At 40.6% G+C, this 24,864-nt stretch overlaps 1 protein-coding gene across 3 annotated transcripts in view; it reads left to right on the top strand.

The window, feature by feature from the left end:
- The window catches only part of HS6ST2 (heparan sulfate 6-O-sulfotransferase 2), a 273,281-nt gene that overhangs the window by 192,319 nt on the left and 56,098 nt on the right, over positions 1 to 24,864 (top strand). The window contains exon 3 of one of the 3 annotated variants that reach the window (XM_070606646.1): positions 1,583 to 1,615. The exons of the other annotated variants lie outside the window; for them this stretch is intronic. Within the exon in view, the coding sequence (XP_070462747.1) occupies positions 1,583 to 1,615 (33 nt within the window). The remainder of the gene's footprint in view (positions 1 to 1,582; positions 1,616 to 24,864) is intronic. 3 annotated transcript variants of the gene reach the window in all.

Below are 24,864 nucleotides of genomic sequence, written 5' to 3'. Positions count from 1 at the left end.
CCGGATAACCATTGAATACTTCACCTCTGGCAACCTGGACTCCCAGGTAAGGCAGTGAGCTTCCAAAACTCTCTTCAGTGTAACCACTGGGCAAACTTTAATAGGCAGTTGAGAAATCCACATCGAAATTTTAAAAGATAATCTCAAGAGGCAATGGTTCCCTTGATTAAAGTGAAATTTGGTCCGATCCCCATATAAATCAATTATGTACATACTTATATTATTTCAGGATTTCTGTTAGTGCAGCAAAATTAAAATTACAGTTTTGGAAAGTGCTGTATATTTCACTTGAGAATTTTCTAGTACTAAGAATCAACATTTAGCTTTATGTTTTTTTCTTGTTGTTGTATTTTTCACCAAAAGTTGTGTTATGTCTTGTTCATGAGGCTCAGTGCAGTGGAAGGGGGACTAGCTTCTCTTCACTGTGTAGGGAAATGAAGTCATGGGGTAGGTCAGAAAACTCTAGATTGCTTCTTCCTTGTGGCTGGAATGGAAGAGGAGCACATCGGGCCCTGGATGGTAAGTCAGCTAATGAGAATGTCTTGTCTAACAGATCTGACATCAGCGCTCACCAAGTACATCACTTTTTTTTCTCATAACGTTTGCTTCTCCAGCCGTCTTAACAACTCACAGAACAGGGGAAGCAGGGCTTAGCCACACCAGGAACTGATTATTAGAGTCTTATATTGCTTCTCAGATGATGATTCAAGGGCACTGCTGCTAGTCATGCTATTTAAAGTCTCTCTTAACTCACTTCTAAAGCCTCCAGACATATTTGATGTAAAGAAACACTTCTCCAAGAAAATGTACAACCCATATAGCTCGCTTTGGGCACAAAAATATTATCACATTATACTATCCCTTGCTTAATATAAAACAAAAATCTAACTGAGCCCATTTGAACCCTCAAATTAGCAATTGACTCATGCCCAACTTCACAGTCCCTGCTAATTTTAGAAATTCATGTTGTTAGGATTAGTGTTTTGTGATTCTTAAGATACGTATTATAAAAACAGCTGAGCATTTTTTTTGAATGGAGAGACATTGTTTACTTTGATGGATGGCTTGCATTTGGGTGGAAGGGACTAGAGTGATGATTTATGTATCCCTTTCTGTGTGCTGTGAATTTTCATCTTTTTGAAGAGCATCAGCAAAGTCTAATCATTCTTTTTTTCTTTTCTTTTCCTTTTGTTGTTTGTGTTTCATACATTCCTGATATTATGAAAAATCCCTATCAATTCCTCCTAGGTCCTTTCAATCAGGCATTTCCATTTTAGTGATGCCGTAGCATGGTTTGGTTTGGTTTTTGGTTTATTGACTTTTGTTTTTTTGCTTATATTGTCATTGCTTTTGTGAAAAGGAATGGAATTAGCAGGTCTAGGGGGTAGATCTATCATTCTCAGCCTGTAGCCCTCCAGAAGTCTGGCTATCAGTGCTGCCCTGCCGCTTGCAGCCCTCTGATTCCTTGCAGCTTGGGGAGCTGGAAAAATATGCGATCAAAGCACAACGGAAAACTTGTATTATTTTAACTCCTCTCTTACCAAGCTCTTGCTAGCACCTGGTTTTACTGTTCCTTTAACAGGTGGAGGATTTTTCAGATTCTAGATGCATCAAGGTAAGTGACAATGTATTTTTAGCTTAACTAAACCCAAGTAAGCTAGATAAATAGACTCTGCAGCTGCCTATCAGTTTAATTTCAATACAATAAATAGAGTTTGGCTTGGACAAATTCTTTCCAGCTCTCTTTTAGTTTAAAACACCTGGAACTACCCAGGCATGTAGCCTCGGGTCTGAAAGCTGACCTAGTTCAGAAGCGGGATGAATATTTGGGGCCAGCACCCCAAACAGTTGGGCAGTTGGTCATTAGCTCCTTTTTCTTTTTGCTGAAATAGGATGACACAGTGGACTGTTTTGTTAAGAAGAAGACCCCACCATCAACAGTGTTCTTCACAATGCTTCAGGCACGCTGGCCTGTTGCTTGGCTGGATGATGGTTTAGGGAACAACTAGGTTAGCATTTCATTGAAGGAAAATCAATTATTTGAACATATCAGGGCTTTTAAAATACGGAAATATGTAGACTTGCAGGGTAGAGTAATCCCATAGGCCAGGGGCCTTATGACATGAACAATGCAGCAGAGTAGATCTAATCAAACAAAGAAAAGTTCCTAACTGTGGGAGTGAGGGAGGTATTGAGAATGCTGCAGGATAGTGCCTTTGCAGGCGACAACTGTCACCATGAGCTGTACCATCGTGTTGCCACCAGTGCTGAAGAGGCTGGGAGAATCATAAGCCATTTTGTAAATGTGTGCCCTAATTGCTTGGCACATTGTTTTCTAAGATCACGATGCTCACCAGTACTGTATTTGGCCTGTTGTAGGCTTATTGGCTCCAGAAATGTTTACCAGTGTCTCTACTTTGTTTTCCTACTTACCTACATCCCATCCTATGCTCCCTGGCCAAATAGGTTAGTGAGATCAAAAGCTGTAGCCATGGGATTCCTCCACTAGGGAGGACCCTCATTAAATAGACTAGATGGGTCATTTCTTAGATGCCCAGTTTAGCTTTCAGTGGCTGGGCTTCCGTATTCCTACTAGGGCCTCTGTGGATTTGTTTGACAGCTGAGAATAGTAAGTTCAGTGTTTAATTTCATAGTCAGATTATATAATTCGTTGAGATAAATGGTATAGACACACGTAGACACCCAATCACACAATTTTAGCATGGGAGGGCGTTTAAAGATCATAGATTGGGTGTGTCATGGTGGCAAGAGTACTAGGTTCTGCTACTAACTAGTGGGGTGACTTTGCTCTAGTCCCATCTCTGCTGTGAGATTTGATTTTCTCATCTGTAAGATAAAATGGAGTAGATGATCATTAAGATAATGATCAATAACATAGGGACTATTAGCCCTATAATTGCTTTCATGGGGTAAATGTTGAGAATTTTGTTTTATTTTTGCTTGAAAATTTGCTACATGATAGAACCATCTCTCTATCACAGTTTTGCTGTATAACAAAGCAAATATTGACATTCTCTATATTTTTATTACGGTGCTGAACAGTTTGACCAGAAGTTATTATCAGAACAATTTATACCTGGTCTTCGTTTGTAAGAAAGGAAGAGAGGAGTACAGATGGTGATGGAAAAGAAACGGCTTTGGTAAATGTTAGTGGAGCCATTTTTAATTCTGGTGGACTGAACGATGTATGAAAACTATTTGCAAGGCCAGCATATTTTTCAACTACTAGTAAAATAATAAAGCAACAATTCATTTGGTAATCCCCATTGTACATGCAGTTTTATAAATATACAAGGTTATGATTATCTCTGCCTCATAATTAACAATTTGCATAAATGCTTGCTAGTATTTAGCTGTCTGAATGGATATTGTAATCCAGTGAAAGAAGGGAACAATCAGTGGAACCATCCCAAATGCCTTGTATTATTGCTACACACATGCACAATTAACAGCAATGCTAATTGTTTCAGACCAGAACCTCATTTGTTTTTCTATAGACAGCAAAAACATTAATTGCTAGAGTGTTTGTCACTCTCTCTCTCTTTTTCCTATAGCCAGCTGTATCATAAGGTCTTCAGTCGGCTGTAAGCAAATTATTTGGCTGGATTTTTAGTGTATCATTTTGTGATGGAATTTCCAGACTTCTGTTTAAGTTAGCAGTCAAGGCCTCCAACAACCCAAGACTATTTTTATAATATTTTAACAGTAGTCCTCTATAAATTTAAGAAATAAAAGGATGCTTACATCCAAACCAGTTCTGCTGCTGCATTTACATTCTGCTTCCTATTCTATATCTTTAAAATTATTGGCATTGGACCTGCATATGAGAATCATAGAAGGTCAAGGCTGGAGGAGCCTTTAAAATCATTCTATCAAACTCCCTCTCTTTTCAGATGAGTTTGATTGTCAGTAATTTGAATATCGGTAACAACCACCAAATCAATGACGCCACATTTTTTTTTTTACTTTCAAACTATTGGGAGCTATTGTAGTAAATACATTTGAATTATAACTGGTTGTTTTGGAATCATATAGCTTCAACTTATTTTCCAAAAAGCTGAATCAGATTTCTTTAAATATGCCTTCATAAGGTTTACCTAAATATAGCCATAATGTTGATGGTATATGTGTGAAAGGAGATGCCATTGGCAATAGAAGACACTCAACCAATATCAGCTCTCTTCCCCTCATGCATAGATTACCTAGCTAACATCAGTATAATAGACATGTTTCTTCAGTGACTGAGAATATGGGCCTTTAAAGTCAAACCATCCTTGGGTCCTATCCTGGTGCTGCCACTCTCTAGCAGTGTGACCTTGAGTAATTTATTTAACCTTTCTGGGCTTTCAGACTTTTTCACATGTAAAATGTAGCCACCTTGTATAGTTGTTGTGAGGATTAAGTTGAGATCAGGCATATCAAGTGCTTAGCACTATCCATGGCACATAGCAAGTGTCAATAAAAGTTAGTGGTTATTACGGTCATTGTCTGGCTCACTCGGTACCAGTCTCATTCACTACTAATATTTAATCTATGGTGGCTTGGAGTATGTGAATATACACCTGTACACATCTGCATATGGGCACACAGAGTCCACAAGAATGGCATCAGGAAGACTCCCTTCCTGAAGGTTATCCGTGACCACCCTGTTTCAAAATCCCATGACTTCTTCCCTGGCCTCAGCCCTCTTGAACTCTCTGGAGGTTCTGGAACTTTTGCACATCTTCCCTTGCTTGAAACCATTCATAATTTATCTTGGTTCATCTCCTGTCTTCTCAACACTTTTTAAGTTTCCTTTGTTCGGATTGCTTTTACGTACATGTACTCGCACACACGCACAGACACAACCTCCCCCTCCCTCTCGCCCCTTTAGATGGAGCAATTCCCAAGGTCCTGTCATTGATCTGCTTCCCTTCTCTGCTATGTTCTCATTCTGGGTAATTTCATCTCCTTGCATAGCTTCACCTTTCACCTCTACACTAATGATTACCAAATTGACCTCTCCAATCCTTAACTCATTCCGGAGCTCCAGGCTAACTCCAATTTCCAATTGCCTGCTGAGCATCTCCAGGGCAGGATATCCTAGGAGGCTGAAGTGTAGTCTGGTTTTTGTCATCCTGTCTCAGGAATGCAGATGGGGGCATCTAGCTTCAAGAAGTATTAAGAGTTGAAAACAGGGGAGAGGTGCTGAGCATTAGCCGGTGCAGAAATAAAAGTAGTCTAAGTTAGGAAAGTTGTTCAAAGGGAGCTTTCCAGGGAAAGCATGACAAGTAAACTGAATTTCTGTTATTATGAACTGGAGATATAAATTGGCAATTGAAACCTTAAAATTTGTATTTTTCTAGGGAGGCAGGAACAGCTTTCCTAATGAAAATTGAGTTCAATTTTTAGGTGCTGGAAGGTTGATGTGTTTGAGGGAAATGTTAATTAAAATTATCTTTCTTGGGGCAAATTGTATGGTTATCTTGTTTAAGTGTTTTGTTATACAAACACACATGCCAAGAGGAAGGATAATGTGTTCAACCTGAAGGACGAGCGTGTGGGCATTTTGAGAGCACGTGAGTGCATAGACACATACACACATGCTGGGCCAGACATACCTGAGATTTTGAATGTGTGAAAATAATTGTATCAGAGTATAGGTAAATTGTTTTCTTTCATGCATTCTGCGAATTTTCACTGAAAACCCACTAGGTGCCATGCTGTCTGTGGAGCAACAGGCTGTGAATATGGAACATATTGAGTCTTTGTCCTCAAGTGTCTAACACATTTTTCTTTAGTTATGTGCAAGTACATTGAGAATTTAATTTGGTCTAGAAATATCTGCAGCATGTGACAAATTGTTTGATGACTCTAACCTTGCTGACAATCTTAATGACCAAAGAGGAACTTAAGGGAAATAAGACAGTGCTAAAATGGGGGGAAAATGTGCATTAATTCGAATTAGAAATTGATTGCTTCCTTTAGGTTTAGTAAATATTGAATTACTTCAGGATTTTACATTTCAAGCTGGCTTTCAGTGTTCAGTCCAGAGTCAGAATGATTATGTTTAACCCTAAAACTTAATTAGAGCAAAGGGATAGACAAATCTTGGTTAATGTGTATAGTATTGTTAGGGGAATTTTTTGTAAATGAGTTGTTCTTACAGAAACTACAGATCTGGCTTTAGCACAGGGAACAATATTTCTTTTGAAGAAAGGTAACCTCATTCCCCCCTTCCCGAAATAGGTACAGTTCCTTCCAGTTGAGTTACTGCCCAATGGAGTGTGAGAGGCCATCATACCCTCCGAATTGTAATGGCTAGAAAGTCAGGTGACTTCTTGGCCTTCATGGGTCCATCCCAGCCTCCTCTTTAGAAATTTAACATGGTCCTTTGTTTGCAAGTCTTAAATCTAAGTGTTCTTGGCCCTAGCTGTCAATTCAAAGTCCCTTTCAAGGTCACTCTCGGGTCCCAAATATCCCTCATTGCATTTGTAATCCTGAAAACATACCTTGATGCTCTTGGATATGTAGATGGCACCCCCTTCCACTATGCCACACCCCCTTCAGGTCCCTCCTGGCACAAAAGCTCTCATAATAATGGGACACATATTGACCAGTGTTCCTATTTCCTTTGCCCTAAATGAGTTAGATACTTAGATGTACTTCTCTTATTCTGACCGGAAGTAACAATCATAAAAACATTCTTAAATTTATAGTATTGGATGCTTTTATTTGCATAGTTTGCATCAACCATAGCCTAAATTCTTTTACCTTTCTCAAATTTATTCACTCAATATGTGTCTACTAGGCACTTACTATGTTCCAGGCACTGGGGATGATAAGAAAGACACGGTCCCTTTTCTTGTATTTCTTAAGGGGTGTGTGTGTGAGCACATGTTGGAGAGAAACAGAAAATAAGTATACAAGTAAATGAAAAAGCTAATTTCAGAGAGTGATAAATGCCATGAACAAAATAAAACAAAATGGACAGAAAATGGTTGGATGGCTGGGGCGTGGTCAAGGTGAATTATGCTCTTTGCTTTCATTGCTTTTGTACAGATGTCACTAACCCTTTGTCTGGCCCCTTTGGCTTCCTCTATTTCATACTTCCCTGGATTCGGATTCTAATTTTGCTGCTTCTGGCCACTCTATCATTAGGACCACCTCCGCTTAGCTAGTCCTAAAGTGTAACCCAACATACGCTCCTTCTATTCCATACTTTTCTTGTCTTTCTCAGCATTAGAATTTGGCAGTTCACCCCTTCCCTGTCATAGAATGTAAATGGGCCAACTAATCCCCTAGGGATATTTCACTTGATTACTCAAAGCATTTTTGTTACTCAAGGCAAACTATCTGTTGAAAGAAAAATGCAAGCATTGAAGGTTAGTAATTGTAGTGGCGTTTGGCTTTGCCTACTTCTGTCGTAGGAAGAGCCCTGGATTGGGAGGCGGAAGACCTGGGTCTCACCGCTACAAATGAGCCATGTGACCTTAGACATAGAGCTTCCTCTCTCTGAGCTTGTTTCTTCATCTATAAAACCAGTGTTCAAAGTAGATGATCCCTAAGGTTCTTTCTAGCTCTGAAGTGGTACAATTAGTTGTTTTCAGAGACGTGGGCCAAGACTTCTTTCCAACATTCTGTTTAATTTTGTAAAGTGGATATGTAGGAACATTTTCCAGTGTATCAGAACTGCTTAGATTAAGCATAAGTTTTCCGGCAAAAGCCAGCTTTACAATTCTTATAAATGTCACAAGAAGTTAAAACATTGCTTCTTGTTTTAACCTCTGCCAGCTAGGGCAGCAATTCAACACCACAGATGCAATTATCAGCTTCTTATATGTGAGCATCTGAAAGTTCACTGTCTTTTTAGCTTGCCCACAAGAAATCTTTGAAAAATAACCAAATACCACTAAAACGAAGGAAGGCATTCTAAGCTGGCTTCAAAATGACATGGCACAGGTGTTGCCCGCTAATGAGTTAGGTGCCAAGAAAGTCACGTTAACTCTTAGAAGGCCACTCAGGCTTCTTCCAGCCGTCACTGTGCTGTCTTCCTCAGCACCTAGCCGAGGCCCAGTTAGAAATTGACGGAGGAGTTAGAAAGCTTGTCTTCCCTAACATCTTTACACCTTCTTACATCTGCTGTACTAGGCTTTGTGGGAGGAGATGGGGAAGCAGAAAGGGTGGGTTTGGAGAAGATGGAATGGAAAGAAATTTGCCAATATTCAAAGTACGCTTGGGACTGCCTTCCATGTTGTCACTATTCCACTTATTCAGATCATCGGCCATGTTCTAAACACAAGAATCAGCTCCATGACCAGATTTTAGGAAGGCAGTCTTTTAAAAATCCAAAGAAAAGCTGGGCATAATTCTGTGGCAAGGGAGTATGAGGGAGAAGAGGATCCCAGAGAGGTTGGAAACTCCAAGAAGTGCATCTCTGATTTATAGTCACAGGATCTTGACACAGAAGAAGAGTGGGGCTTATGGAAACAGGTGAGGAAGACAGCACAGGGAGTTCCTGTATGGCTCCAATTTACAAGGCCTTAATGTTGTGCGGGTGAGGAGACAGATACTCACCAAGACAATGACTTACCTAAGTACACATGGCTGGTTAGTGGCAAACTTGGGACAAGAACTGAGGTCAACTGCGTCCTGTTCAGTACCTTGATTTGTAATTACCTATGCTAGCTAGTATATTTTGCTTGCTTGTTTAGGTGGGCAACAGGTAGAGTGCATTTTGTTTTGGAGGTTTTGAGGCCAGCTGATAGTACGAGGTCACATGGAGAAGAGGTCACATGGACTGGCTGGGTTGGAAAAAGAGCCTAAAACTCAAAATTCGGTTGAAAGGAAGAAAGGGAGGATTGTGGCTGTAGACTGGGGATCCACAGTTAAATGTATGCATCATCTCTTTAATGTTCCTTCTTAATTACAGCTGTAGCCCTTTCTCCATCAAAAGATTTAAATATCTTTTATTTTATGTTCTCAGTACTTTGAATCCTTTTCCAGGTATATTTGTTGCTTCTGCCTTATCTTTCTATTTCACTATTCTAGATGGTTTTTTGTCTGCAATATTTTTCATTATTTTAGTCTCACCATCTTGTCCAGGGTATCTGTAGTACAACCGTATATCACAGGCCATCTTATGTGCACGTTAAAATGGAGAATACTGTTTCACAAGTTCGAAATTACTAGATTATTTCTGTTCCCCTTCCAGTTGAAATATTTCCTACTTGGCAAATGGCCCTTTTTTGAAATACTAAAATCGCACCTAGGGAAAAAATGACTGTCACTGTGGCACCGTGGGGCGTCCCTTCACTTTCATTGGCTTACAGTCCAATTTGCTCCATTGATTTTCCAGACGGCTCCGCACTGCCTCATCAGCCAGACACTGGAATTGGAAGGGGGGCTTCATCAAGGCCTTATGTGGCTTAAAAACTTTTCAACTTTCATAATTTTTGCCGTGGGTATGCTGGAAACCATGTGTAGATGGCATTTGGCAGCACGGTGGTCTTTCTTCTCAAGGCTTCTACAGTTTCTGACTTGATTTCTGCTCGCCACAGGGCCCAGTTTACCTTCTCTTCTCTGAGAGCTCTTGTTCATTCGTCAGGAGCCCTAAGAGAAGGCTGCTCATGTACAGCCGTGGAATGTCAGAGTCATCCTAAACTGGCATAAATGGGCCTTTAAATGGCCTATCCTGATTGTTTCTGTATTAAAATGTAAATGTATGAGACTTTATGAGGAGCCTATGCATAGTCTTTCTCCCACTTTTTTCATATGAATTGATTTGACAATGTCATAGAGGATGTGAGGCAAAATACAGACTTTCTTAAGCCCATTATAGCTTGTTTGCTTGAAAAGGAATAAAAGCTACAGGAAAGAAATGAACATTATGTGATGCTTTGGGCAGGAGCCATTTTCTGACTCACAAACAGCTTTTAAACGATAACCTACGTTCTGAACCTATGCAGGGGAAAGTGGTCACTGTGACATTCTTTCGGTCAAATAACCTCTCTTAGCTAATTAATGAGAGTTAATTTCTGGTTACATAGGAAGCACAGAGGGGAATTCATAAGGGGTGAAATAAACTGAGAGAGCCTCAAAAACTTATTTATAATTATAAATGCTTGTATCTTTTATGGAAAAATGAGATAGGATGGGAGGACAGGAACTTTTTGAGGAGATTGTCTGAAAACCATGCAATGTTATATCATTGAAGAGCCGTGTGATTTACTACTCAGTGATCATGAAATTTCATGTTAAGCCATCCACCAGGAAAGTTCTGTAAGCCTCATTTATTCCGTTCTCTATGAGCACCTTCAGTGTCTCTTTGGCAATGCTACTAAAATATTTATAAATAAAATAATACTCTTGAGGTTGATTTTAAATTCAGTCCACATGAACTATAGTTTAATGTGAGTACCCGAGCACTGCATTTCTAATCTGAGTGCAGAGTGAAAGCAGGATACCTAGGGGTGATCCTCTTTCTCAGCCTTCTGTCCTACAACAATCTCAAGCGTAAGAACTCCGATTTCCCATTCTCATGGAGGACATGTGTCACATCTCAGCAACAGGTGTTCTTGTTCATGTCTTTTCATAGCCTGCAATCAGGTCACTTGGCACTGAGTCTTACTGAGACTGAAGGAAACAGGTGATGGCCTTCCATAGTTTGGGGAAACCAGGAGGGGACCTCCAACTTGGTGATTATCCAGTCCTGTGATTGAATATTTACTATTAATTGATTAATTCATTCAGTTATTACAGATATAATTATTGAGCACCTACCATAACCCAGCACGATTCTTAGTGCTAGGGATTTGACAATTGACTAAGAAAGGTAAAGTTCCTGTTCACAGAGCTGACATTCTAGTGGCGGCTATAGACCGTCCACAGGAAGCAGGTCCAGATTGGGAGAGGTGTTATGAATGAAATTAGCAGAGTGCTCGATAGAGAATGTGTAGCCTTTGGAATAAACTCCTTTGTGGGTGTATGTGATTTTTGGAAACATCAAAAATGATGTGGAGCCAAGTCTCATAAATATAGTAGAAGATCAAATTGATAATGGTTTTGGCTCCAAATGAGGGCTATATGTGATTAATGTAATATTTTTTGAGTGCCAATAAAAATACATACTATGCTAAGTAGTGATAAGCACTTCAGTGTTTTTAAATACAGTGAAAGGCCTCAAGCAATGAGTGTTGTCCTTCAGTAATCATTTAGGCATCTGTAGCTGTCAGCAGCACTGTCTCTATTTCCCTGCCTCTCTTTAATTCTGGTCAATCCTTGTCGTCATTGGTAAATGTACTTTAACTATTAGGTTGGTAAAATTGTCATAGGATTGGGAGTGGGATATAAAATAAACATTTAGAGATATTCCAAACTATGTAATACACAAAATTTGATGATGACAGCTTATAATTTAGTCCTTTCATTTTATTAGCCCAAATAAAGTGAAATTTCATTTATGCTATTTTGTATCAAATATATCTGCAGAATGCTAATATGCCGTTTTGATGAAATACAATCAATTTGAGTCTAGGAAAAGAGAGGATGCTTATAAGCAACAATGTTAAGATGGAAAGAAGCCGTGATAGGAGAACTGAAAATCCTTTGTGTGTTCCTTCTTGTGCTAACTTAAGTGGTTTCTACCAGTCCTCTTTAAAATGATTCCATATGTTTTAGAAATGTTGTGTGTGTCTCCAGGTAAGGAGACCTAACAAAGATGGTTTTGAAAAATGGAAGGAAGCTGATAATTGCCATTTAATTGCATCTTTCGTGCAATTTTAGCTCCCTGCTTTGAGCACCATTGATCTGCTCAATGGGTGTTCGCTTGAAGCACCTGCTCTGCCAGACTCTGCCAGGCACTGGGGATACAGAGGTGAATCAGTGAGAGACCCTGCCTTTGTGGTACTCACAGTTGAGTTGGGGAGACAGAAATAAACGTTGTGCTGAAATATGGTGCATGCTAATACAATACACAGTTGGTGCCTCAAAGAGTCTGCACTAGGTTGAGCTTGTTGGGTCACAAGCTACTGAGGGAACTATTCTGAGTTGCTATAGCAAGTGATGGAGCAGTTATGCTCATTTTCTTTACCTCAAATAAATCTCTTTGCTGCCTTGGCATGATTCACATGCATACATATTAAATCTATTTGCCAATTTTTAAAGGCAGGTAGAATGACGAGATCTAGCTTCAAAATAAGTGGGTTTTATAAGGAATATTCTAGAGTTTCTTCCTGAATGTAGAACCAGACTAGGTCAGAATAACTCTCAGCTGACCTTTTGTGAAGAGCCAGCCTTGATTTTCTTTTCTTTTTTCTTTCTGCAACACCAGCTCCATTTCTACCAGCAACTGCAGCTGAGCCAAAAGTACAGATTCATTGCCTGTTTACATCAGACACTAAATAGGCACTGAGCAGAGGCTTAAGATAGCCCTGTCTTCTGGGAACTTATAATCTAAAACAGACAACAAACTGGAAAGAATATCCATCACAGCTGATATGCTCATTTCCTTTCTCATATAAATTCAAAGAAAACAGAAAGTGGCAAGTCACATTCTACAGAATTTGTAAAACCTCTAGAGAGTATTCTCTCTTTTTTGGTGACTTTTCAAGTTGAAAGCTATTTTGTGTATAATATGCAATAGATTATAGTGTTATTTTTTAAATTGAGGATGAGAAAGCTAGCGATAGTCTTTCTTTTTTTTTTTTTTTTTTTACCATCAACAAGTTACATTGGAAAGTATGGCTCAAATTAAAAGTGAATTCTCGATTTGCCATGGGGAAATATGCGCAGTCTTTCAAATACTCTAAGGTCAGAGTAAACTTGAGGGTAGAAGAGGTATCATAAAAATTAATTTAAGAAACTAGCCTTGAGATATTTCCTAGTTGTAATAATCCCACTGGTGAAAGCAACATCTGTGGCATAATAAAGGTATTTAGTTTGACCTTTTTAGCAAAAGAAGATATTACCAAAACATGACCAAAGCTTGGAGCTGAAGGAATGCAGTAAAGTAATGGGGGTCGACTAAGTATTTATGTTATAAGGATGTGATCATTTGTGAGAAAATGGTGAAAATGTAGGACATGTGCCAAACCCCAATTAATTTCTCAAAGCTTGTGTGTATGTGAGAGAGACAGAGACAAAGACAGAGAGAGGAGCAGAAATGCAGACATAAGTAGAGAAAGACAGAGTAGCAAGAGGCTGAGCCAGTGATAGACAGAGACCAAGAATTGAAAATCAGGCAACCTAAGGTCACATTACAACTCTGCTGTTAAATTCATTGTGAGACCTTGGTGCTGTCACTTCTCCCTGGGCCTTGGTTTCTCCATCTGTAAAATGAGGGAGTGTGCTACAAGATGACTCTATAGAACTTAGCAACTCTCTAGTTCTACTCTTGGGTGCTAGGTAAATGAAAAGGCAGGCAGGTGGGTAGGTAGGAAATATATTCAGACAGGTATGCAAACAGACAGACAGACTGGCTGCATATATGCATACGCTAGCTTAACAAAAATAGGGGAAGACCAAAATTAAGGTTAGGCCAGTGGACCATGAATCACAAAGGACACCAGCCAGAGCCACAAAATTGTCTAATCACTTTTGACATTGCCATGGTGATCTGAGGAATTAGCAGCTTTCCTTTGCCTGGCACTAGCCCAGCTTTCTGGCAGCCACTGTTGAGTCATTTGTTGAATGGCTTGGCCGTCTCTCTTTCCTCCACAGGCTCAGAAGAGTAGTTGTATGAGGATCCGTAAAGGACCTCTAATGCCTAAATAAAAGAAGTCAGATGTCACGCTTTGTACATATAACATTACCTCAGCTCACCCCACAGAACCTCCTAGTGGAGGGAGGGGTAGAGAGTGGCTACCCTTAACACTTGAAGATGAAGAAACTCAACCTACCATGTGTTTTCTGGCCCAACTTTCTGTCTGGATACCTGTCTCATGTTTCTAAAGCTCTGTGAATAATTTTGAGCACACTGTGTTCCCCAGGCTTTCAAATTTTACCACTTTGAAACTTTTGTGAATCTTGTTTGCAGGGTCGGGGAGCTGATGAGAATAATTAGTACTTGTCAAGCTCCCAGCCAGCGAATGACTTTAGTAAGGAGCTAACAATGTACCTAGTAGACAAACTGCAGCTGAAAGATGAGGCTTCAGACAAGTTTTATTATGTGGTTTATTTCACTTTCATTGGCTTTTGCAAGAAACAAAACACTGTGATTTTCTTGCTTTCCTTACAATTTACCATATTCCCCTAAAATAATACCCCAAGAGTTTATCTTGAGGGTGCATGGCCGGATAGTAGGTATTCCTCCAGGTGAATTTGATTGAATGTTGGTTCCTCAAGAAACTTCTCTGGCATCTAGGATGCCATTTTGAATTTATCCAGATCTTCATATTCTGATGCCAGTACACGTTAGGAGAAAAGCAACTCCAACAAAAATCTGTTTCCTCAGTGAAAGATAGCTCATCAGGATAACAGAATCTATATTGCACCCATCACTATGGTACTTTCTTAAGTGGCTTTTGCCATAACTAGAACGCCTACTTTTGCAGGCCAAGCGAGCCCTGAGAACAAAGGCCAGGACGAGCATGATGTGTGAGGAAGAAGGTGAGGAGGCCGGGCTGGCTGCAGGCAAGCTCGTTCTTACACCGCGTAGCTGATGGTGTCGGTTGAGTCAGGTGGAGCTTGCCCAGAGAGGATGCTGAAAGGCTTGGCTTCCATGTGCATCTCCAGCCTGACCTCTACCCTAGGCTCCAGATTCATGTAACCAACATCCCACTCCACTTGGAAGCTTAATTGGTATCTGAAACTTCACCTGCCCCCAAACAAACTTTTAAATTTGCCCTGAAACTTCTCCGTCTCACAATCTTTCCCATCTCAGTAAGTGGCAACTCTGTCCTTCCAGTTGCTCAGGCCAAAATTCCCAGAGTATCTTTCACATTTCTTTTTCTCTCTCAGGACACATCTAGCCCATCAGCCAATTCTATCTACTCTGCCTTCATAATATATCTGGAATCTGACCACCTCTCACCACCGTCTCCTCTGCCATCCTTGTCTAAGCCACCATCATTTCTTACATGGGCTACTGTAAAGGGCTCCAGCCTGGTTCCCCTGCTTCCATCGTTGGTCCTTTACAGCCTGTTCTCTACCCAACAACCAAGCTATGATCCTTTCAAAATGTTAATTCAGATCTCGTCACTCCTCTGTTCAAAACCCTACAGTGGCGTCCCATGTCATGAAGAAAATAAGACTGAGGCCTTCCCACGGTCTGCAAGGCCCTGCACAGTCTGACCCCTGTTCCCAGTCTGACCTCGTGTTTGATTACTCTGCCCTGTGCCCATTCCTCTCAAATCACAAGAGTCCCCTTGGGTTTCTTTTAATAAAGCAGGCCTGCTGCTACCTGCAGACCTTTGTACTTGCTCCTCTCTCCTTGCCTGGAGAGCTCTTCCCCTAGATATTTGCAGGACTTGGTCCTTAAATTCAATCAGGTCTTTCCATAAATGTCACAGGAACAAGATTGCCAAGAAGTCTGATTCTTAAAAAGAGGTCACTGGGCTTGGCCGGCTGGCGGTCACTGGTGACCTTTAAGAGAGCAGCTGCCAGCGAGTGGTGGAAGAGGAGGTGGGTTGTTATCTAACCATCTGCATCCCTTACTAGACTATGTGCCGCTTGAGTTCAGTGCTGTTGTCTCGTTCATCCTTGTGTCTCTAGCATCTGGCACAGTGCCTTAAACTCTGCAGGTTTTCAGTGAGTGTTTGTGCAATGAGGGCATTATTTTTAAATAATTTGTTACATTAAAACAGATTAAATTGCTGAATATTGTGATGGCTGCCTCTGTTTTTTTCAGGGAACATGATTGTAAAATAAGACCTGTGCATTCATCGCAGACCCGTTCCCTGAGACCCACCAAATTGACACAGTGTTAAACACCTGGTGTGGTTTAGAGGTTTTTGGTACACACCGGGTTGGGAAGGTGAAGACTGAGACCATCCTAGGTCTCTTAGGGAGAGAAGACAATCTCTGCTTGTATATCAACTAGACCACTTCCCTTTTAAAATCCCCCTTTTAGAGACACTGGAAGGGTTCTTTAAATTCAAAAGCTATCCTTGGGGTGAAGCAAAAATCTTAATGACTTTAGGAGTGTTCATGTAGTTAACACTCAGCTGCTAGTAAAAAGTACTTTAATGGATTCCCCAGTAATTTAATTTGGGTTCCACCTTCATCTCCTTTATCTCCCCTCTTTTCTTTAACAGTGGGGCTGAAGTTCAAAACACAAGCATGGCCATGGCTTTTCTTCTCACATCCGGCTCCTCCTTTCAGGCTCTGCCCTCTGAGATCTTTCCCTAAACACCAGTTAGAGAAGGTTGGCTTTCCCTGAAACCCTTTATTCCTACAGCCCATTGACACCTGCCGTAAATGCTGCTTTCCTTGCTGTCTAAGAGCTATATGAAGGTCACTTCTGCAGCGTGGGCCTACGGGGCCCCCTAAGCCAATGGCTGGGAAATCTTGGCGGAACACTGCTCTCATTTCTATTGTCGCTCTTAAGCCAGCTCTGCCTGCAAATGTCATAGTTAAACAGACTTCAAACCCTCTGTTTTCTTAAAGTGATAGTGACTTGTAGCCTATTCCTGGGATCAGTCCCCAGGGACTGCCCTGCCTGCCCTGAAGTCTACCATGCTTATCACGTGAGACATTAACCTATATGGGAAGAAAGACAGTATCACGAATATGGCCAAGAATGGGTAGTCACTCTACTACCCTTTGAGATCATTTCATACTCCTACAAAAGAGGTTTTTCTGTGACTCCCTCTGCTGTAAATCAAATGCATACTGAACAGTTATATGCCATTCAGACTCGTTCAATATTTGCTGAGTGTCAATTGGCCTGGATGTAAAGGAGGTGGGGGAAATGCAGAGATGAAACATGGTCCACCTACCCTCACAAAGCCCACAATCTGCAAAAGGTGGAAAGAAAGACAAATGTGTAGACAGATCTTATGACTCAATGTGATATAATCAGACCTAAACAAAGTGGAGCCAAGAGAAAAGGAATGATGTTGCCTAGGGCTGTAGAGAAGACTGCACAACAGAAAAGGCAACAACTGTAGGTTTTCAGATAGAAGCAAGAGCTTGCTGGGAGAAGATGGAGAGGGGCACTCCAAGCAGAGGAAGCAGCTTCGTCAAGGTTCAAAAGCAAGGATAAGCACAGAGGATCTGGGAAGGGCAGTGGTGTGGCTTTTAGAAGCTGTGTAAGGCTAGGCTTCATCATGAAAGGTCTTGGAAGCCATGCTGAGATGCAGACCTGATTTGGTAGGTGATAAGGAGCCATCTAAGGTGATCAAGCAGGGGAGGGGTGAAATAACTGTTTTTTCCAAAGACAATACTGGCACAAGTGTGGAGGGTAGAAGGGAGGCGGTTGATGCTGTGATAGCTACTACAGTACTCTCACCATTACCACACTGACCACACTGAGACAACTATTAATGAAAAAGTTCTAGTTTGAAGGCCCCTATTGCCCGGGCAGAAGAGGTGCAATCCCCTCGCTTATCCTGATCGCTGTTACACTGAGCGTGGGATGAGAGCTCCTTGTTCCAAGGCAAAAAGCCCTCAGTAGGAGACTGTTTGTAATCATGCCTAAAATTACTTCATTATTGGACCTGTGTTTGATCTGTGACTAGGAGCTGGATTAAGAAATCAAGTAATCAAGCATTGAAATTGTAACCATAAATTGTTCTATAAACAACCAGCTTCCCCTGCCTCCCCCAGCCGAAGTAACAAACCTGAAAACAGATGCTTTTCCTGTTGTTTATCGCCCCCTGGGTTTTAGCCAGTACTTTGGAGCCGTGCACAAGTCAGAAAGCAATGCCTGCCAGCCACAATGCCCCTTTATCCCTCACATATGGATCACTCATGTTGTACCTTGTCAGACTAAGACAAGACACCCAGGGAGTGTGGAACTGTTAAAATATGCAACTTATTAAGATTTGCCTAGTGAAGGGGAAGAGGTTTACTTTTAACAGAACTGAGGAGAAACTGCCTGGAGTTCAAGATGAAGAATAGTTAAAGAGAAAAACCCTCAGAGACCGCTGCCGTTGGAATGATTTGTTGGAAGTAGTTTTTGTCCTGAAGGGTTTTATTCCAGGCCAAAGGCATTCAAATACTATAGCCCATAGAGATATGTATTTCCGTAAAACAACCTTAGGGCTTATTGACTTTTTCTTGTCTGGGACTGCACTGTGCTTAACCTTCCAGACGTGTAATAAATAGTCATAAATTATAAGTAAGATCTCGATTTCGTTTTGGAAAGGCTGGCAGCAACTAGGAATAATGAAGCAACTGGCTGTGCAAGAAAAGTGCACCTAAAGCCTACTGTGATCCCATAATGCCCAGAGACAACCAGGCAGGAGCAGCTTGACGTGTTTATTTGTTTGATCACTTTTCTGACATTAAGAGGTAGCAAGCTTCACTTTCCTCCTTGGTCATCATTTCCAACTCAAAACACTTAGAAACATGGAAGGATCCTTAAGGATCTCTCCAAACCCTTCCGTTTTACAAAATGAGGACGAAGGCTCATGGAAGTTAGGTGACTTACCTTTTGTCGTCGGCTAGTCATCAGCAGAAACAGAGCTGTAATTGGGTCTCTAACCCAGGTGTTTTGCTCTATTAGATGAGTCCTTCATCTGGCCCTTGGGAACAATTCCAGTAGCCCAGTAATAACACTGGCTCTTTCACAAAAATTCGCCTTGACAAGTTTGCATCCTTGACACTTGGCATAATAATAGCACTAACTATAGCTAACACTTGGGTGGTACTTTACAGTTTGCACAATGCTTTTCACCATAACACCTTGAGTGTAACTGCCAGTGTTGTCAGTGGCTTTTCTGGCGGCATTTTATACAACAACGATCTCTTTATACAATAGGCATCTCTTTTCTGAAGAGGAGTTTGAATTCCCTTTTTTTAAAAGAAGACTGAGGAAGGTTTTACTCTATGTTCTTGTCATTTCCAAAAGGATTTGTGAATAAAAACATTAAAATATTCTGCATGTGAAACAAAACTACCTCAGAATTGGAATGAACTTGAGGTATAGTGAGCAGTTCTATGAGACATGTCAGTGGAAGATTCTAGGTCAAGAATAAATACTGATAATGGATTGCCAGATACTTCTCTTGAATTCTAAAAACACAGTGAAAAGAAACTGTGGTCACTGAACAAAATGGAAGAAAGGGCGAAGGGGATGCAAGAGGCTGAGAAAAGGGGGAAGCTAGGGAGAAACCTTTGTATGAAACTGGCACTAACAAAAGTTATGTCTCTTTTTTCCAAACTCATACTTTCACTGGGGTAGACCGCTGATGTTTGAACATAAAGCACCTGCATCTCCTAGAGCTTTCTGCTTGGATGTTAGCACCTTGGGAAACTGAAGACCCTTCCATTTCCTGGGGAACTTGTTGATTTGAGTGTTACATCGGAGGTCAGCAAATTACAGCCCACGGGCCAAATCGAGTCCATTGTATATTTTTTGCACGGCCTGTGAGCTAAGAATGGTTTTTATTTCAAATGGTTGAAAGAAATTAAGAACAATATTTTGTCACACTTCAAAATGATATGAGATTCAAATTTCAATGTCTGCAAATAAAGTTTTGTTGGCAAACAGCCGCACGTTTGTTTGTGTACTGTCTATGGCTGATTTGGTGCTGCACCAGCCAAATGTACAAATCGGAAAATGTTTACTGTCGGGCCCTTTACGTAAAAAGTTTGTCAACTCCTGCTTTACATGGAAGTTCCGTCATGATCTGAAAGAGTTAACTAACTTTCTCTGGGTCCCAGCTCTTAACCAGAAGGAGGTTTAGACCCTGGGATAGTCTGGTTCAATACAACTTAATTCAATGACTTGCACTCTTAACCACCATACTTTTAGAATCAAATCTTATATAACGTTATAAATCAATGTTGCCTCAATAAAAAAAGAAGTAAAATCTTGATTCTAAAGCATACCAGTAAAACCTGATATAAAATACAGATATTTTGATAACCGATAGTATATTAGATTTCTAATTGCATGTTCATGCAATCTCAAGAGCTAAATTAAATTCATAAACAATTGATCAATCTAAAAAAATAAAATAAGATCAAGTAGCCATAGTTACTTTTCTCTCCCTTCTACAACTCATACTCTTGTATTCGTACTATTTTTTAACCAATTTTTATTTACTACATTTTTTATATGTTGAAAACAATACCTTTTTTGATTTTAATTGAAAGGTTTTGGCATTCAAAAACAATTTTAAAAATGAAATCTTATGCTTGCAGTCTAACTATACATTGTATTCTATAGAGATATGGCAGATGTTTAAATTTTTCTAAAGTGTACTGTTTCCTAATAATTCTGAATGAGATTAAGAGGAAATTTTATCATTTGCCCTTTGTAATGACCTGCTTCATATAACCGGCAGCAAGCAATTTGGGGTCTGCAGGCTGTCTGAGGACACGTTTTGTATCGATTAGCTGTAGCTTAAGCCTGAATGGTTAAGTCAGCAATTTGACTTTTAAAAAAACCTGTAGATTCTAAGGCCTCTACAGCAACAGCTTTGCTATTGGGCAGGTGGTGGGGCCAGGCAGTTATTTGTACTGATTTCTGGCTAATTACGCATCTATTTGTGGTGGCATCTCTCACCGAGATGCCATACAAAGCTGGGCAATCCAAGGGCATTTTTGAATAATGGAATTCAAGCAGAAATTTAAATACTCCCCTGATACTTTATTCTGCATCTCATCCCTAAGGATGAAGGAGGTTTGATCCTGGCTTGGGACAGAGGCTCAGGAGATAGATGAATGAACTGGGGATTAGCACTGAAAGGTCAGGAAGGCACATTTTGCACGTTGGGCCGTTCAACGTATGAATCATTTCTCATGCGGTTTAAAGACATATTTTGCATTGATTAGCTGTCATTTAAGCCCATACAGTTAAGGCAGTTCTCTGCTTTCTACATCTTTTCTGAGAGCATGTATTAGCTGCAGCTTAGACCTAGGAAAAAAGAATGTATTCTGTGCCTAGTTGAGATTTATTCTCCTAGCTAAGAATGTCAAGGGCGTTTCAGTTTCACATTTCCATCACTGCCTCTCTGAACTAGATTACTTTAATAGGTACTGTACTTTGTAATTTTCCCATTAGTTTTTACATTTCTAATCAATAGTTTCATGCAATTATGACCTTACATTTCCAATTACGTTTTATTTTGGATATCTTACCATTTTTCATGGGTTTCTGTAGCTCTCTTGCTTTTGGCTCTTGTGAAGTCTAGGAGAAGGTTCCCCCCACCTCCATCTGCTGGCTTTTATGCTCTGCTAAAATCATCAGAACCAGCTTGAATTTGTATTTCGGGAGGCTTCTCTGAAAGTAAAACAAAGCTATCTGCTAGTGGGTCTAGTTACTAGACCGAAGATTTGTATGAGGATTATCAGAAATGTCGACTGGCGTGTCTTCTGTTCGGGCAGGTTGCAAACAATGCAGCTTTCGTTGTGGTTTCTTGTGTAACCACTGGTTTAAATTCCAAATGTTTTACCTGAATACTCTAGATACTGTTGCTTGGTTGATAACCTTGAATGATTTCCAGTCAGCCCTTCCTCATCCCAAAGGAGTGTCACTTATGATGAAATTCATTCAGAGAAGTATTGATCCCTCAGCCATCACACTCCATTGATTCCCCCCCTCCCCAACAGAAGAGTGTCCTTCATGGGCCTGGAATGTTCATATTGCCTGTAGGTACGATTGTTTATTCAGCAAGGGCCTTCATTAAGCAAACAACACTATAAGGTAATGAGACTTACTTTAACAAACATGGCAGAACTTATACATCCAAATGAGCCTCCCTGGCTCTCTTTTTTCATTGTCCTGCTTCTTCCCAGGAGAAAGAAATAAGTTGGAGGGTCTATCCAACCCCTCCTCCCTTCCCCTACTGTTGAGTTCCCCAAGAGACCTGTCCTCAACTCCTATTCCAGATGACCCACAAGGAGAGATGACAAATGGCTAGAGGGCATCCATGCAGCAGGGCAAAGAAGCCCAAGACTGGCAGAGAAGGGAAAATCCTGAATATAGTGGGCACGACATAGGACTTCTATTGGTGTGTAAGGGATGTATAATGCTGAACTGTTATGAACTAATTATTCCTTTATTGTCCCTAAATGTACTATGACTGAGCTGCAGGGGGCAAAGAAGAGGGCTCATTTGAGCATCCTAGAATTTTATTTTACAACTCGGTAATTTCTTTGAGAGTAGGGAGCACATAATAGATATTTTTGTATCACTAGAGCTTTGCCTGGAGCAGGTGGTGAAACAAGAAGAGATTAGAGCTCTGAACTTGTACAATAAGGCCTATACTGCTATATTGAGTATAAAATCAGAATCACCACTACATATTAATTACAAAATAATTAAATTATCATAATCTACCATTTCCCATTTATCGCCATTGTTATTCTGTGAAGTGAGGTGTTGAGATTGCCTTGTTTTTACCCCATTTTTCATTTGTGTGAACCAAGGCATACCAATCAATTGAGGGACTGGTGTGTTGGCTTAGAACAAGAACCCCAGTTCTCCAGCTCTCCATGTGGCACTCCTCTGAACAATCTGGATGAAATCAGGAGCTAGCATCATTCACGGCCGCTATTTACAAAAGTCTAATTAATACCTCTCACTTCCTAATGAGATACTTCTCTTGACTCCATAGATAAGTAGAGCCAAGCAAGTGATGTCAGAATGCCAGAGTGAATTATTGGGCTTGTGTCAACCCAGGCAGGAATGAAAAATCACCCCAGTGAACTTAATCCAGGAGCAATCAAAGGGGCAAAGTTTTAATTAGTGAGAGTTGTGATTTACATGCTCATTCGGCATCCTAAAATTCTGCATTAGTCTTCAAACTCCTGCACTTCCCTGGTTGTTGTCTGACACTGGTTAAGATAGTTAATGTGCTTTCAAATAATGTTATGTTTAGTGGACCTTTGAAGGCACTGATGTATGAATCTATTTTCTTACACATCAGCAGAACTATTTCCATTAGAGAAATCAGTGAAAGATCACATGTTGGGAGGAGCCAAAAAAGGAGGGCATTTCAGCTTGATACCTGCTTCTTCACCTTTACCCACTAAGAAAATTCAGACAGTTATCTATGACTGCTGATGTTAGGATTAATTTCTAATTAAAAGGAGAATTGATGCCAAAGCACTATAGTGAATAAAAGAATGGAATGGATTTATTTTTAACAAAGATAGCAGAACTAATATATGGGAAATGGTTCTGATTTCTTCAACATAGCCGAGCTTTCCATGTTGCTGCATTGGTTACAACGTTTGACAGCTGTAGCACGTTCTCTTGACTCTGCTTAGTGGGGAGACACCTTTATCCTTTGAAGGTGGATTAGGTTTTTGGAATCAGTCAAATGTCATCAGAATGTAATTATGATGTACTAATTGGATGATCAAGCTGGGTCCTATGGTTGGGGCCAAAAGTGAGGTGTGACTATACAGTCATGAATGATATTTCTCATGTGTTTCATAACTGTCTGTGAAGAGAGTTCCCAGGGAAGAGCTCTAGAAATGTTATGAATGCTGGTGGCATCCTTGGAATCTGTATACAGCCTCTTCAGGTGACAACTTTAAGAGGACCAGCATGCATTGGGTATAATCTGGGCCCTGGTAGGCTTGCTAAAGATCTGTTTTAAGACTGTCACACCGCCTACATTGGCTTCTCATTTGCCAAGTAACTCTGAGCCTAGTTCTCTTTCCAATAGTCTGGATGGAGCTAGCATCTTTCATGAGTGTAAATTTACAAAAGTCTAATTAATACCTCTTACTCACTAATGAGTTACTCCTTTTGACTCCATAGACAAGCAGGGCCAAATACGTGATGTCAGAATTCCCTGAGTGAATTATTGAGCTTGTGACAACCTGGGCCAGAATGAAAAATCACCTCAGTATATTTAATCCAGGAACAATTAAAGGGCCAAAGAATTAATTAATGTGGGTTTTAATTTGTTAAGGTCTTGAAAGAGGGAACCTTTTTGTTTCCTCTGGTGCCTTTTGTTGTGTTCTCTTTGATTACAAGTAAACGTGCCTTTGGGGAAAGATATCTATTTCCTTACTCTGTTCCTTGGTAACCTATGGGCAAGAAAGAAAAAAGTGGTCTCTGAGCCTTCAGAGAGCATCAAATCATTGGATTTGCAGTTCAGATGATCAGCCGGTGTCCTGCCCTGAGGAACTGATAGGAAGCGTGGAAGGAGAATTGCAATAGAGGGAGCAGATGATGATAAAAGAGAATGGGTGATAGAGTTTAACAAGCAAGCAATGCCCCAGGAGTCCTGAGCAAAGAATTAAAAAGAGGCCCAAGGGAAATCGGGAGACCGTGCTCCTTTGCAGCCTTTGGCCAAGTCTCCCTAGCTCCCAAAAAGATGTTGACAGCAGATACAACTGCTGATGTGGGGGTAGGATCCAGGCAGATGAGGCATGCTAGGGAAGGAAAGCCCCAAGCCCACTGACACAAGATGCCTCAATGGAATCAATCCTCCTTGCTGTCCAATGAGCAGGTGGTTTGGGGAACCGTTGGTCTTAGGCCCGTGTTCAAATGCATGCCTCTAGGTTTTCTACGCTTTTCCCCAGTATCCAGTTAGATCACTAGGAAGGCTGCACCTACACCACATTAGCTTAGCTGCCTACAGGTTGCTACCACTGGCTTACCTTCTAATGTGGTATCGTCAGCTACTAAACATGGGTGAATTTTACAGCATGGAAATTATATTCCACTTGACTTGACTTTTATTTTTAAAAGTCTATATAAGACACTGTCCTGTGAAGAATGCTTCTGCATTTCCA

This window comes from Equus przewalskii, chromosome X (genome assembly GCF_037783145.1).
Source record: "Equus przewalskii isolate Varuska chromosome X, EquPr2, whole genome shotgun sequence".
In the NCBI taxonomy this organism is placed as follows: Eukaryota; Metazoa; Chordata; class Mammalia; order Perissodactyla; family Equidae; genus Equus; species Equus przewalskii.
The sequence above is the reverse complement of the archived record's forward strand: the minus strand, read 5'-3'. Positions and strand labels throughout refer to the sequence as shown.